Source organism: Aythya marila (assembly GCF_965140915.1).
Source record: "Aythya marila genome assembly, chromosome: Z".
In the NCBI taxonomy this organism is placed as follows: domain Eukaryota; kingdom Metazoa; phylum Chordata; class Aves; order Anseriformes; family Anatidae; genus Aythya; species Aythya marila.
This window is the reverse complement of record NC_139080.1, coordinates 26,137,777-26,153,350: the sequence shown is the minus strand read 5'-3', so window position 1 is coordinate 26,153,350 and position 15,574 is coordinate 26,137,777. Positions and strand designations below refer to the sequence as shown.

Sequence of the window (15,574 nt, the reverse complement as noted above, 5' to 3'; positions counted from 1 at the left end):
ACCTAGATAAAGAGGATATAAATGTGTCTGGCAAACTGAATGAAGATGGATACTCTTCTTCACCTGTGCTCTTTGAAGACAACACTCCTCTGATGGATGACCACCCTGGACAAAAAGATCAGTCACTGGAAAATTCAATTGTCTTTGGAACTACTGCAGAGGAAGCTGTGAAAGAAATTCGCTTTAGGATTGAACAGAAAACTCAACTGACTGCTAGTGCAGGTATTCAAACACATAAATAATGCTTTCTATTTCCACAGTGTCTTCTACAGTCATCTCAGAGGGCATTAGAAGCACAAGAAATAAGCATTGCCACAGTATTGTGTTGCATAGAAATATGTCCCCTTTGAATGTCTGTAAAGACTGATTTTCAGGTTTTTCAAGAAATTTTATGGCTATCAAAGCCATTCCTATTTTTTTAATCATAGAAACAGTCATAACTTTATTGAATTAGAAGTACTGTAGAAGAAGTGACCAGGGGGTTTGGGAGCTAATCTTAGCACTGGTGGTACTTGTTTTAGTGCCTCCTGTAAGTTGTATCCATAAGCTTGTGGTTGTAATCTGTAACCAATTGCTAAACTGTTGTTAGTTTGAATATTAGATGCATATTGCTACTTCTAACAGTTTTCCCACACTATTCCTTGCTTAATACAGTATTGAAATTCATTAAAAAGCTAGTTCTTGGAGAATTAGATGTATTGAAGTTAATAAAATATTCAGTAGCTTTTTAATATTTAACCATATCAGTTTTCTGTCTTTTGTCTTCAGACAACCTACCTGTAAGTCTCAACTGTTGTGATGATAATCTGGATTAGATCCCTAATAAAAATAAAAAAGAGTACGTTCTTAGCAGTTGTGGAAGGCAAGGGAAATTTCAAATTAAGCAGAGGTAAAGGAATGGATAGTAGGTGGAAGCAGATTAAATGCCCTATGTGTTACTTCATGAATGGTGGCAAAATAATGTTGTTCTTCTGAAATGTTCTTATTTTTGTTCTTATGAAATTCTTGTCCTCTTCCTGAGGAGAAGTTCCTGTTTAGAAACCAGATACAGCTTTTATAAGTGCATCAGGGATTTTATGCCCCTAAACCAAAAATGGTTAGAAGGCTAATTGAAGAATACTGATAAGTGATAATAAAATAGAATTACTTCTGCCATCTTGACAATTATAACAAGAAGCAAATAAAACTTTAGACCACTAGGGCTGTTTTACAGTAATACTGTTTTGTTTGCTAACCAATTCCATAGTTCATTTGTTGGGCCGGTTGTTTCAACAGAAAGGAGTAACACCTCCTTATTCCTTCTGAACAGCATCAGTGAAATCACAGAACCACAGAACTGAAGGAGTTGGAAGGGACCTCAAAAGATCATCAGGTCCAACCCCCTAATGTTGTCTCAGTTTGAAAACTTGAGACAGCTCATTGTTGTGTAGTCATCTGTCTTAAAATGCTGAGAAGATGGGGCTGTATTAATTTCCAAACTGGCTGTCATAAAGGCCTTAAACTTTGCAATATTTATGCATTTTTTAATTCTAAATAATTTCAGCAGTGGTAGTCTGCAAAAGACTAGTTTGGTAAATTTTGCCAAAATTGCTGTAGTATTTTTACTGAGCTGTAAGAAAAAATCTCCATCACACTGAAGTTTATTATAACTATTGTTACAGGTATTTCCTTTGTCTTACTATAATCACCATCATAAAATTGTTCAACCATTTAGCTTGAGGTATTTTTAAAACACTTGTTATTTAATCCCTTGTGACTGATGACATGTGCATGTTTTGTTACCCTGACTGTCTCAAAATAGTAGGCACACTTTATCTGATACATCAAGTATGTTTAAACTACCATATGTATCTATGTTCTCACATTACAAATTTTTTTTGCTGGATTTTAACAAATCTTGTTATCATTAGTTACTGTTCTTTTGCCTTTTCTGAATATGTAGGCTATTCTAGTGCTCTTAAATACTGAATTATTTAAATTTTGTCTTTTATTTTTTAAAAATGTTTTTTATTTCTTTGTTTTTAAGGAATAGCTCCAAATACAATGTTAGCAAAAATGTGCAGTGATCGTAATAAACCTAATGGGCAATGCAGAATTTCTCCGGAGAGACAAGCTGTGCTAGACTTCATAAAAGATTTGCCCATTAGAAAGGTAGGAGAAATCATGATGTTTATCATTATGTTCCTTTGTATTCTAAATGAAAGATTTTCACTGAAGAAATATATTTTTCTAAGTAACCTGACCGGTATTGTTTGATTTAATTGTTTTTGGTATTGGACACACAAATGTGAAGTTTCTAATTTTAATGATTTTTTTTTTCCAGGTGCCAGGCATAGGAAAAGTAACAGAGAAGATGTTAAAAGCACTTGGAATTGTGACTTGCTCAGAACTTTACCAGCAGAGGGCACTGCTTTCTCTTCTTTTTTCGGAAGCATCTTGGCGTAATTTCTTGGATATCTCCCTTGGGTTGGGGTCCACACATTTGGAAAAGTATGCTTTGTTTTTGTTTATTGTTTCCTGTGTTTACGTCTCACTAACTGTTCCCTTGTGTGTGTTGCACACTGTACATTTTAAGACACATTTTATGACCAAAAAAAAATTATGAATATTATGAATGTTTAATTGTATTCTCCTTAGGTCTCTGACAAACAATATTGTTATACTTATGGCTAAGATAAAAAATTTTGCTTTTAATGTTTAGCTGTTTAGTGTAACAGGAATGTCTAAAATATGAAATCCAAAACTCCCATCAGAGAAGTAGTGAATAAGTGTATATCAAGAGATCAAGTCAGTATCATTTAGGATAACCTCAAAATTATCAGAGTATCTAAAGAGAAATGAGTTATTTATCCAAAGCTGAGATGTTCAGTCCTGTTTCATCTATAAATATAACAGATATTGATTTTTTTTTTTTTATTAGGTGTTATACAGTCTGAGAAATCTCCCACTGTATTTTTAAAAAAGTAATATAATAACAAAAGGAGCATGTCAGAAGCCAAGGTTATCGCTGTTAAGGAAAACACATTTTTAATGTTGTGGTCTAAAAAAATTGTTTTCTTTGTTTGACTTTTATTAGCAATAACTTGATTTCAGTGATTTTTAATGTGGAAAAAGCAAGCCCTTGACATATGAACATATGAGTTCTCAGCAAATGGTTTGTCTTATGGTCATTGTCTTTGACAAGCTTTTATGAAAATCTAAGGATATCAAATTTGTTATTTCTGAAGAAGGAAAAAAAATGTAAATAAAAGGACATACAAAGAAAACGCTTTAAGGAAATCCTTAAATACAGAACCATTTTTAAGGGATGCTAATTAAAACTGGAAGGAGGAGAAAAAAAAATGTATTAGCACATCACCTTTAGCATGAGCAGTAATTTAGACAGAATGCAAATTAATTCCTTGGATAAACAAATATTCAAATATGCATAGTATGTTTGGGATTTTAATAGCTGTACTTCAGTTATACCAAGGTGAGATAGTATAGGATTTTTAGTTTTGTTGTTAAGTGTTTCCATCTGATAAGAGAGAGCAGATTTATTTTGTAAGCTATTAATTTTTACTGACATCTGATCTATGTCTTTGTTACATCTTCAGTAGGTTATTTTATTAAAAATACATACATATATATCCTTTGTACTCAATCAAACTCAGTGTACAAGATTTGCAGAAAAAGTTAGCATCCAGATTTTCTATAAACATTTGCCATTATTTATTGAAGTATGATTGGCTGTCTCAGTTCATTGAAAAGATAAGTTTGAGGTAAAGTGAGTTTATTAATTTGTTTTTCTCTTTAAAGGGATGGAGAAAGAAAAAGTAGGAGCACTGAAAGGTACACCTTTTTAATATTGGAAAAAAAAAAGTATATTAATCACTAAACTTAATTAATGCCCATTAATGTATGGTTTTGTTAGCCATATAATTTCACTGTATATTTACATGTGTTAAAAAGCTCACCGTGTGTACACCAAGCTCACTACATCTGATTCAGGCTTTTTTTTTTCTTCCCCACCCTTGGTTTCAGAATATTAGGAATTTACTCCTGTTAGTTTGTGTGTTTTCTTTTGTGTGTTTGTGTGTTTTCTTTTCTCCTCATCTGCTTCTCATGTTTTTAATGCTTCAAAGTAGTCTTTATGCCATAATGTAGGGTGAAAATACATAAGGGCTTTAATTTTTTGTATGCTTCCATTTAATGCTAACATTATCTAATAGCCTGCAGTCACGTAGATAGCAAGTCTAGTGTAATGCAGATTTGAAGGCGCTAATTTTGCATGGATAACTGAAATTGTTACATTCCCTAACTCTTAACTTCTTAGCAATGTAACTTCCGTTAAGAAGGGAATGTATGGCAGTGTTTAAAAGTGGTCTTCTGGAAAGAAGTTTTTCTTCAATGAGAATCTGTAGAGAGCTGTAATAATTATCTCTACACTCATCTCAGAAAAGCAGATAAGATTCATATTCTTATTGAGACAGAATAGTTTTGGGCAGCTTAAGCACTGTAGGGTTTGGTTCCACCAGAGCTGATACATTTATAGCTGTAGTGTTGTTCTGGTTTGAAGGCCAACAGATAATCTGGGCAGTCTGTTGTACTTCTCTGGTTTTTCCTTCCTTCCATCTCCTGAGAGAGATGGGTTTAGACTAGAGACATCAGTGGGCTGCCTGGATTATGGAACTAGTTTATATGGGGTGAAGAGATGGTCCTGAAAGAACACTCTCTCTGTACTGCCCCTTCCAAATTTACAACTCTTACAACTTCCCATATACTGCAGCCTTGCAATGCTGCATTGTTAATCACTGCATTGTTGCTGGTATAACTTCAGTTGCTCTTTGGATAATGGACCTAAAGTGAAATACTCAGCCTGCTAGTTTGGCAGCATGCAAACATTCTTAGGAGAATGTGAATCATACTGGAGGATGACTTTGCAATGTGATCTTGTAAACTTGAATATAACTTTGAGACGTGAAAATCAGTGTAACTATAGGGACTTTACACTCATAAATATAAATAAATGTCAACCCTGGCATGAAACAGTGTATCTGTGAGACTTTTCCAAAAGCATCTGACAGCTTTAAGTTTTGATTCCAACTTCACTTGAAACCACTGCTCACTGAAGGTGTTGCTTTTCCCTTTATGTTATTCCTAAAAAGCAGATGCATTAATAAAAAATAATACCATAATTCCCCTGATGAGAAGCAAAGGCAGTTAGCAACATATTTGGCAGAAAGCTAGTTTTTACTCCTCTATAGCTATCCATAATTATTGTAGCTGGCATCTTTTTCTTAGCATCTGCAATATTTATTTCTGACACTTGGCTCTGATGTTGACTTTTTAATCCTTTCTTTCTTATGATGTTGCACAGCAGTGTACAAAGGAGATTACATACAAATTACTTGGCTACCTCCATGAATTCACAGTTGGTGTTAGTATTCTCCCTTGCAAATATTTAAGCATTAATGACCTTGAATCTTACACATTTTCAACTACTGCATGAAAAGTTGATCTGCTGTATTATTTCATTATTTGAAGGGTTTGGAAATATTTTGAAGCACATAAATGAGCATAAATCTTTTTGTACAATATTTGTATTAATATTAATTTTTCCTTTTGAGGAAACTCAAAGGAAATTCAAACCAACTCTTCTAATGTAGATTTGTTTAACTGTTCAAGACAACTTTTTAGATGGCAATCACTGAACAAGCTTTAAAATTCATTCTGAAAAAGACTTTACTCTTATCTTAGGACATTCAGTGAAATTAACACAGCAGAAGATCAATACAGCTTGTGTCAAGAACTCTGCAGAGACCTTGCTCAAGAGTTACAGAAAGAGGGACTTAAGGTATTTATTGTTCTGTTTACTGGTAAAGGGACAACACTTTGCACTCAAGCTGATAAAATGTAGTATTAGCATGAATGCTTTCATCAGGATCATACCATGCAATCTATCATCAGAAGATTAATTTATTTAATTTGCAGATAGAATGTGTTAGACAGCATTTTGAGTTTGTTAGATGGCTGTGCTCTGGTCAATCATGTAATCCTAGTGTATCTAAAACACTGTTTCCCTCGTGTCTTCATGTAGGATCCAATCAATAGTAGTCTAGTTTAAAGAGCTCACGTCCCAAACTTGGAAGTGATTTATTCATACCATTAAGTGGTATGAATGGTACGAACAGCCCTTGTATTCCTTCTCCCAAGTTTCTGTTTGTTTTTTTTCTGGAAAGAACAGTTCATATTTGCCATAGAGGTTTTCATGGTAAACCAAGGAATAACATTTGTTGAGACCTGAAAGAATTCTTATTAGTCCTCTTCTGACATAAAATATTCTCAAAAAATGTCAGGTTAAGAGGGAAATCAAAAAAAGAACAACAAAGTGATAAGCTTGCAAAGGCACCAGAGCAAAAGGAGTGCTGTTTATTTGCATTTGGATGGACATGCTAAGTAACACAAACATTTCTGAAGGTGTTGCCAGGGGAATATCTATGCTATACATAGATGTTGTGTGTTGGTTTGCTAGCACAATGGGGGAGGAAGTTTTCAGTGGATCCTTAATTGGATATCACTTATACATCCTTAGTAATTTTCCCAGAAAAATTAAGATATCTGGCACTGAAAGTTTCCAAGTGAGGAAGTAATTTTTGGTTGACAGAATAGAAGTTGTGACTGTAGCCAGAGCATGAAATCTATTGAACAAGAGCTGTTGGCAGATGGTCTGCCAGGGACCGTTGCCAAATGACCCAGTTTAGAGAATCTGACTTTGGCAGCAGTTTAACAGCAAGTGCAAAATCTTATAGTCAAATTTTTGGCAGTACCCCTTGCTGTACACAGATAAGCACAAAGTCTTGACTATGGCTTTAAGATGCTTACATAGATGCTACATAATAATTGTTTCTGTGCCATATACTATATGTGTAACTTTTTTTTTTTTTTCTTCATAGGGTAAAACTGTTACCTTGAAGCTAAAGAATGTGAACTTTGAAGTAAAAACAAGAGCTTCAACAGTGCTGTCCTCTGTTTCTACCGAGGAGGAAATATATGCTGTTGCTAAGGAGTTGTTAGGAACAGAAATTGATAGCGTTGCTCCTCAACCTTTAAGGATAAGACTTATGGGTAAAACTCTTCCTTTTAAGAACTAGATCTTATTATGAATCAAAGTAATAGACTATACTCTAAAGTAAAACTGTTGTAAGTGGTTTTACCCTTTCTCCATTACCCTAGTGTTTTTTGCAAAGTGAAACAGCTTTGGAGTGCTGAACAGTGATTAGAATGTTTTGCTAATTGAGGTTCTACCTTTCTTACCCCCTGATAGCCTTGGAACAACATACATGCTGACATGAGAGAGAACCTTACCTCATTGCAGTTGTTAATTCTGCTGCCTTAAAAAAATCTGCTTTGCACTACAGCAGCAATTAGTTCCTATATGTAACCTCCTTCAGAAACGAATGTTTTAAATAAAAGTGCTTAAATTTAAAGGTACCATGTTCTGAAAGAAATTTGAAAAATTCTGCCAGAAGTAAACTCTGTGTTTTGAATCTAAGACCTGTACATTTCAGGTGCTTATATATTCTCTTGTTTGAACCATTTAGTGTTATATAAACCATAGTTGTAGTATCAGAATGTGCTGAAGAAAAAAAAAAATTGATGTGGAAACCTGATGCAAAACTGTCTTTCAGACTGAATTCTACATAACTGTTAAGTTTATAGCCTCACTTTATGGTGCAATTAGTTAACACTTTGTGGGTATTGAAATTAATAATAATGTTGGGTAGGTCTACAGGTCTGATAAAATTGTGTGGACCATGTGATCCATTGTTAGCATTTGCAAGTACTATAGCTTCTGTTTAGAGGAAAAATGCATTTTTATTGAGTGGTTGCATACATCTCAAAAATGTTTATTATCAATTTTTCATAAAATTGGTATTATAATGTATAACTTTGTTTTTCATCATTAGGTGTACGAGTATCAGGATTTCTAAGTGAAGAAGAGAAGAAATACCAACAAAAAAGCATTACAAGCTTCTTAAAATCAGGGAAAGGAAATGTTTTTCTTAGGCTTCAGCCAGGGAAATCCAACCATGAAAATTTCACAAAAAATTCAGAAGCATCTTCTAGAGGGAGTTTTTTTGATAAAAAGCGAGCTGCAAGGCAATTCAAATGTGATAATGTTGTTCCAAACGAAAACGTAGGTAAGCAGCTCTTTCATGATATAAAATCAACAGCAAATTTTGTGGAAGAAACAAACAAGATCACCGACTTACAAAATTCCGATGTGTGTGAGATCTTCACCTGCCCTGTTTGTTTTGAGGAGCAAAGCAGTACTAATTTGGAAGAGCTTAATAGGCATATTGATGAGTGCCTTGCTGGGAGTCATGTTAAAGGTACTGTGAAAATATCAAAGATTGACAATTCAGGAGAAGATACACTTAACTTTTTTCCACATTGTAAAAATGAAAATGTTGAAGCTTGTAAAAAAAATAAAATGAATCAATTAGGAGGAACAGGCCAATCAGCAAGTGCACCTGACAACTCTGCTAGCAATTGCACAGAGAGATTCACTCAGATAATATCTGATAAATCTCACAGAGAAAGACAGCCTGGTGATCTCAGTGCTATTGCTAGAAACGCATGTATAAAACAGTGTCTCTTTCCCAAAAGAACTTCACAAGAGGATGCAGAACATTTTGGAGAGACAGAACATACAGAAGAGACTAGTTCATCCTGTTACTTTGAAGCCAAAGAAGACAATGTTCTTGTTTGTCCAGTTTGTAATTCAGAACAGAAAACCACCAGTCTTATGTCATTTAACAGACATGTAGATGTCTGCTTAAATAAAGGCATTATCCAGGAGCTGACAGAAAAAAATAATTGTCCTGCTAAGACTCATGATACGGAAAATTTAAACAGAGCTGGTGAGTATGCACATTAAGATGGATTTGGTTATTCAAATTATCTTCCTGCGTAATGGCAATAATTTGGTAGTGGTACACTTTGAGCTTTTCAGGACTTGGATGTTTTTACAACAAGCTAATTGGAGTAAGGTCTGTGTAAGAGAAAACGCTTCTGTTTAAAAAATATTAAATCAGTTTTTCTGATAAACTAGCTTTATAAGAGAGGTAGTTACACAGCGCATCCTCATTTGCAGCAATGGTAGCACAGGAATTACTGATCATCTCTGTGAATGCTGTGTCTGTTCTCCTCCCCCATCATAATCAGAATGGTGTTTGTAAGCCCACTGATATTTAGGTGAAAGTCAGTGAAAATATTTTTAACCTGGATCATTTAAGAGATTTAGTTGACAAAATAGTTCCATTTATGTACTAGCAAAAACAAGTTGTGTACTAAACCATAAAGGCAAGAAATTGAAACCAAGCTTTTCATCCTTTTTTTTTTTTTTTGATGAGGGGTTAACCTTTGGCCAGATTGTAGGACACATGGAGTTATTTAACTATCTGTTTGAAGTACCTTGTTCCTAATTTAACTTGGGAGCTTTATATCAGGAAATGCTAGAACACAGTTAAGAATTACAGTACAAATATTTTACAAAGCAAATTTCAGAAGTAGTATTGTTTTACATGTGCAAACAGACTATTTTAAATAAAGTCTCCTATTGGCAAAGATTTTTTCCCCTACAGGATAAAGAAAAAAATAGTTTGCAATAACCACCTTGAAAATCAACTCCATTATGCTAAAATATTTCTGAAAACTACAAGGTTCAAGTTAATCACTTAGAATTCAATAAATTAAAGTGTTTTGTTTTGTTTTGTTTTTCCCTCTTAAAAAAGAAAAGAAAATTAAGAGAAATTACAGTACTTAAACTGCAGATAATAAAATGTCATCTGCGCCTTAAGACAAATTCAGTTTGGGTAGTATCAGAAAAAAAAAATGGGAAGAAAAAACCTCATCCAAAACTGTTCTTTTAAATGTTCTGCTATGTATGTAACTTCTGCATCATTCTTTCTTTACTAAAGTAATTTATTTTGGTTGTTCCCAATTACTCTTCAGGAGCTTTAAGCAGAGGACCGCAGTGCACAAATCCATTGCAAGGAACAAAAAGGTAAGGGTATTCTGGAAACTGAGTATTCAACTCATATTTTAAAATAATCAAGTTTAAAAAAAAATCCATGTTAAAGTTGTATAAATGGATATTTTTCCTTTTCTTTTTTTTTTTCCCTCTATAGGTCTGGATTAACAACTTCACAGTCAGTATCGAAAAAAGCCAAGTCAAGCAATTCCAAGCATACAATTGAAATGTTTTTTAAATGACTGTGTGACATCATCCTCCATATGAAGTATTTCATAGCATTTTAAGACTGAAAATTAATTTAGCATTGGTGGTAGGCTGGATTCATGTAGAATCTAGCTGGATTCACACAGGAGCCATTGCATACCTGTGATGCCTGTGCAAAAAGAATATTATGTTTGAAGCTGAAGAAGAGATACAACTGAGGTCATTTAATTATTTTGAAAAAAATACCTTTTTTTTTTTTTTTTCAGTTTCTGAGAATTGAAATTTGCTAGCACTTTGTTTATACTGAATATGTAAAACTTTGTTAGAGTCAGCAGCAGTCTCATGAATTGCCTTTGCAATGGAACAGGTTTATTAGAGCTGCCATGGAGAAAGTCTGCAGGGCAAGCTCCCAGGAAAGTAGGAGTCATTAGCTAGGGCGCCACATGGTGCTTGCTGATGGCCCTTTTCCTAGATCTGACCTGCCATCCTCTCTGCAAGGCAGAGAGTTGGACATGGCAAAATTAATTTGTGTTACTAGCTGTGTGATAACACAAAAGAGCTGAGTTGCTTGATTTCAGATCTTATGAATGTCTGATTTGTCAGTGGACACAAAAACTGATTAGTCTTGCAGCTTCAAAAAAAAAAAGATCAATATTTCAGGGCATGGTCAAGCTTTCATTGTTGTCACTGAAAATGACTTCAGTAAGAGGTGATGGACCAACCGTAAAGAGCTTACTGTGGTGAGATGCCGGATGACTTCGCTGATACTAAAAATATTAATAAACCAGATGATGGAAAAAGGATGTCTTCAAAGAAAGTCAAACAAAGGCTGTTTGATCCTTGTCCTTTCCAAGGAGACTGAGAACTTCAATTTTCTTTTCAGTCGTTAAATTGGTACCTGTCAGTGGGACTAAATTTACTATAAATAAATATGTAATAATAATAATAATATGAGTAATTTATAAATATACAAGCTGCTGAAATGAAGAAAACTTATTGTTTAACTATATTTATAATTATTTTTTATTTTTGAATACATGATATTTTATGAATATTACATATGTAAGGAGGAAACTGTAAAGTGCAAATACTTAAAGTACTCTGTATAGATATTCTGTTTACACCAATATGCTTAAATGTAGACATTTTGTTATAATAATTTATGATGATAGCTTTCTTAGAATTTATGCAATGATAAACCTTTGATGAAATATAATTTTTTTTAATGGGATAATCTTTAAAATTGCTACAATTGAAGTATCTATCCTGTTGCTTAACTTTATGGGTATTACCTTGGTGTTTGTATGTTTTTTAAAGCAAACAAATGTCTTCCCTGGTATGCTCAGGCTAAGTTCAGAATGTACTTTTTCACTTTCAAACTTGTTGGAATGATTTCACTATCTCCACCTGCTCATCTCTGTTTGCCAGATGCCACTGTACCTGCAGCTCTGTTGTTTGAATTCAGTGCTCTCTAATCTGCTTTGGGCCAAATTAGTTGATCTAGTTCAGACTACTCTGTAGGCTGAGACAGTCAACTTTGTCTAAACAAGGTCAATGAGCAATCAGCATTTAGCTGTTCTGCTGACAGAGGTGGGAGCTGGAAAATTCTGGTAGGGAAGACATAAATGCAACAGAGGGAGCAATGACTTAAGCTACCACTGCAGTTTAGATAGTGAGCACCTGTCCTTCTATTGATTTAAATCTCTCTAATTCAATAAAGTGTAGAGTCTGAATGTTATCTTGTCATTGTGTGCATATGTTTAAAATTTTTAATTTTACATGTGCGTTACTCAGCAAAAGAAGGAAACGCCTTTATGTGCTTGAACAAATGAAGCTGGACTGGCTTAGCCTGGGAAGTGGTTTTATCATTTTTTCTAAAAAAGGTGTCATAGATTTATCTTTGAATATCATAAAGTTAAAATCATGGAGTGTGTTAAAGTTAATATGGAAATAAAGCTCACATTATAATTCTAAAGCCAGGAATGTCTCGTCTTTTGAGATGTGTATAAAATACACTTTTTGGAAAGGTATTTGGAAAGGTATACATTCTGTATGTATACAGAAAGTGGCTGGTGAGATTCTTCTACTAAAGCATCTTTGTAACTCAGAACTGTATTTATATTCTTTGTGATTTCTTATACCACGTTTATTACTGTTTTTATCTGAAGAAGTCCTTCAGTTCAGGATTAGAAACTTCTGTGATGTGTTTTTTTTCTTCCGAGTTCTTGTGGAGAAAACTGTGTAAGCAATATGTTTGTTCTGGATTTTTCTGTCACTGTTTTTCTCTATTGGTAATAACTTAACTTAACTTTAACTTAAAATCTGCTTTCATTAGCATCTGGAAAGTCTTTATAGCTTGCCTGTGTCTAACAATTTGTGAAGTATTTCCTTTGAGAACCATTCCATACTTGCTGCATTCACAGTCCTGAAACACATGGATGCTCTAGGATGGCTGCAGATGAGAATTTGTCTGTAGTGTAAACTTCTCTGATCTTAATGTTCTTCTGTCCACCACTTCTGAGGAAAAGAATGCGGGCAGCATATGCTTTGACCAAAGCATTTATTTGCAGGGAAGGAGTAAGTTTTTCTATAAGTGGGACAGACACGGAGATGACTCTAAGAACAACTTGCTTGAGTTTATCTTGTAAATCTCAGTACCTAAAAATTTAGACTGTAGAGTAGCATTCTCCTATATAATGTTTCCTGCTGTCGTAGTATCTTTATTCACTCACAGGTTGTGAAATACTTGTATACAGAGTGTCTTACTGCCAGATGTCACAATGACCCATTTTGTTTATTAGTTGTCTGGCCTGGGTATCTCAAAATCTTTATTGCTGGAAATGTACCTGATAGGAATACATAAATACTTTTGGGTATGACATTTTGTTCTTAAAGTTGCTGAAGTTCCACTTTGAAGTGGCAGTAATTCTACAGGTGGGAACATCAGCAGCGCAGAGTTTGGGCTTGGATTGCTCTGCCATTAACTTGATCCATTTTGGCGTTATTACAGAGTTTATCCTTGTCTCTGTCTCACATTGCAGTATGTATATCCAAGCAAGAGATTGTATCACTCTAGGGGAGCAGCCTGCAGATGCCCGAGTTTGTTGTCCAGCTGGTGTTCTGAGGTATGGTTCTGCCATACCTTTGCTTTTTTCTGTTTGTGTAAGTGGGCACCTGTTGAGACTGGGCCTCCTTGCTTCATTGTTCTAAGCAGTACTTCTAAGGAAAAGCAAGCTGCAACAGGTAGCTGTAACCATAAGAGATGAAGAGAGGAGTGAGCGCAACTGCAAGGCACTGTGGTTGCTCAGGCCAACAATTTGTGCACCACGTAAAAGTGAAGGAGATGTTCCAATAGTCCCTTTGTCCACACTTTATTATGGATTCTGCGCCAGCCGTTTATGCAGGTTGCTGTGGAGCCCTTTGAAAGAGTCAAGGAAGTGGGTAAAGAATTTGCTATTTGCGAAGTCTGAGAGCATAAAATATAGCTGTACTGGGACGGGTAGGAGAACATGGATATGCTGTGAAATAAGATTATCTGATAGTGTAGTGGGTTTATGTGGCAAGGTTTTGGTAGCAGGGGGCCATAGGGGTGGTTTCTGTGAGAAGGATCTAGAAGCTGCCCCATGTTTGGGAAGGGCCCCATTGTTTTCCAGAGCCGAGCCAATAAGCGATGTTGTTTTGCGCCTCTGTGAGAGCATATTTAAGATGGGAAAAAAAAAACGCTGCACCACACAGCAGCTGGGAGGGAGAGAGCAGTGAGAAACGGCCTTGCAGGTGCCAAGGTCAGTGTAGAGGGAGGGGGAGAGGTGCTCCAGGCGCCGGAGCAGAAGTCCCCTGCGGCCTGTGGTGAGGACCATGGTGAAGCAGGATGTCCCCCTGCAGCCCATGGAGTACCACGGTGGAGCAGGGTTCCACGCTGCAGCCCGTGGAGGAGACCACGGTGGAGCAGGTGGCCCTGCACCGACGGAGGCTGCCGCCTGTGGAAGACCCCTGCCGGAGCAGATTCCGGGCCAGACCTGTGGCCCGTGGAGAGGAGCCCACGCAGGAGCAGGTGATCTGGCAGGAGCTGCTGCCCGTGGGGGAGCCAGGTTGGAGCAGTTTTCTCCTGAGGGATGGACCCCATGGTACGGACCCATATCTGGAGCAGTTCTGGAAGAGCTGCTGCCTGTGGGAAGCCCACGCCGGATCAGTTCATCAAGGACTGCATCCTGTGGGAGGGACCCCACAGCACAGGGGACGAGAGTGACCGAGAAGGAGCGGCAGAGAAGAAGTGCTGTAGACTGACCATAACCCCCATTCCCCGTTCCCCTGCGCCGCTCAGGGGGAGGAGGTGGAAGAGGGTGGATGGGGGGGGAAGGTGCTTTTGGTTTCTTTCCTTTGTTTCTCACTTCTCTAGCTTGTTAGTAATGAGCAATAAATCTTCCTATCTTCTTATGCTGAGTCTGTTTTGCCCGTTACAATAATTATTGCGTGATTTTCTCATCCTTATCTCAACCCTTGAGCCCTTTTCACATATTTTCTCCCCATTCCTCTTTGAGGAGGGGGAGTGAGAGAGCGGCTGTGGTGGAGCTCGGCTGCCCACTCGAGCGGAACCACAACAGATAGTAATTAGAACCTGGAACTGACAGCTGTTTTTACCAGGCTATATGTAAAATTATGGTCCTGGTTTAAGGATTCATGTTTCCTACTTTGGGCCGGTTGTGTGAGGTGAACCGAGTAATTCAAAAGTTGTGCCATTTTGAAAAGGAGGATTAATGTTCCGAACAGGGGATCTGTATTACCAGCCCAGTCATCACACAGAAATAAACCTCTTCCTCTTAAGAAGTTACACTGGAATGTTTGACTCACAGGAAGCAAGTAAAAGTGAAATCTCTATGATTCAGCTATAGCTAAAACAGTTGTTTGTTCTTTCTAATCTGGGTTTGTTTTCACACTTTATTTTATTTATTTATTTATTTGTTTGTTTGTTTGTTTATTTTAATTTTTGGCTGAATAACATTTATGTACTGCAAGTACTGACAAAAAAAAATAATTGTCTAGTTAGTTCCAGGTGTATGTGACTCTATTAAAGATGTTCAAAGGTGAAGAGAGCTGAATTATGCTCACACAGTGTCACGGTCTTTTCTGCTTCTCCGGCTGGGGGTGCACCCGAAGCTGGGAGGGGACACAGGGCTGCCATTGCTCGGGGACTGGCTGCGATCAGTCAGCTGGTGGTGAGAAATTGAGTGGTGCATCGCTGCTTTTGGGTATTCTTTCCCTTTTAAAATTTTATTTCCCTCCCCTCCCTTCCATATTAAACTTATTTATTTATTTATTTTCCCCCCTCAATTCTCTCCCTCATTCCAGTGG

General features: G+C 36.4%; 1 protein-coding gene across 3 annotated transcripts in view; it reads left to right on the top strand.

Moving 5' to 3' along the window:
* POLK (DNA polymerase kappa) overlaps positions 1-12,193 on the top strand; it is a 35,275-nt gene extending 23,082 nt beyond the window's left edge. For all 3 annotated transcript variants that reach the window (XM_082783765.1, XM_082783766.1, XM_082783764.1), the window contains 9 exons: positions 7-222; positions 2,027-2,151; positions 2,324-2,490; positions 3,799-3,831; positions 5,740-5,836; positions 6,936-7,107; positions 7,950-8,906; positions 10,000-10,051; positions 10,176-12,193. In XM_082783765.1, coding sequence (XP_082639891.1) covers positions 7-222; positions 2,027-2,151; positions 2,324-2,490; positions 3,799-3,831; positions 5,740-5,836; positions 6,936-7,107; positions 7,950-8,906; positions 10,000-10,051; positions 10,176-10,260 — 1,904 coding nt within the window. In that variant the 3' untranslated portion in view covers positions 10,261-12,193. The remainder of the gene's footprint in view (positions 1-6; positions 223-2,026; positions 2,152-2,323; positions 2,491-3,798; positions 3,832-5,739; positions 5,837-6,935; positions 7,108-7,949; positions 8,907-9,999; positions 10,052-10,175) is intronic.
* The last annotated feature ends 3,381 nt before the right edge of the window (positions 12,194-15,574 follow it).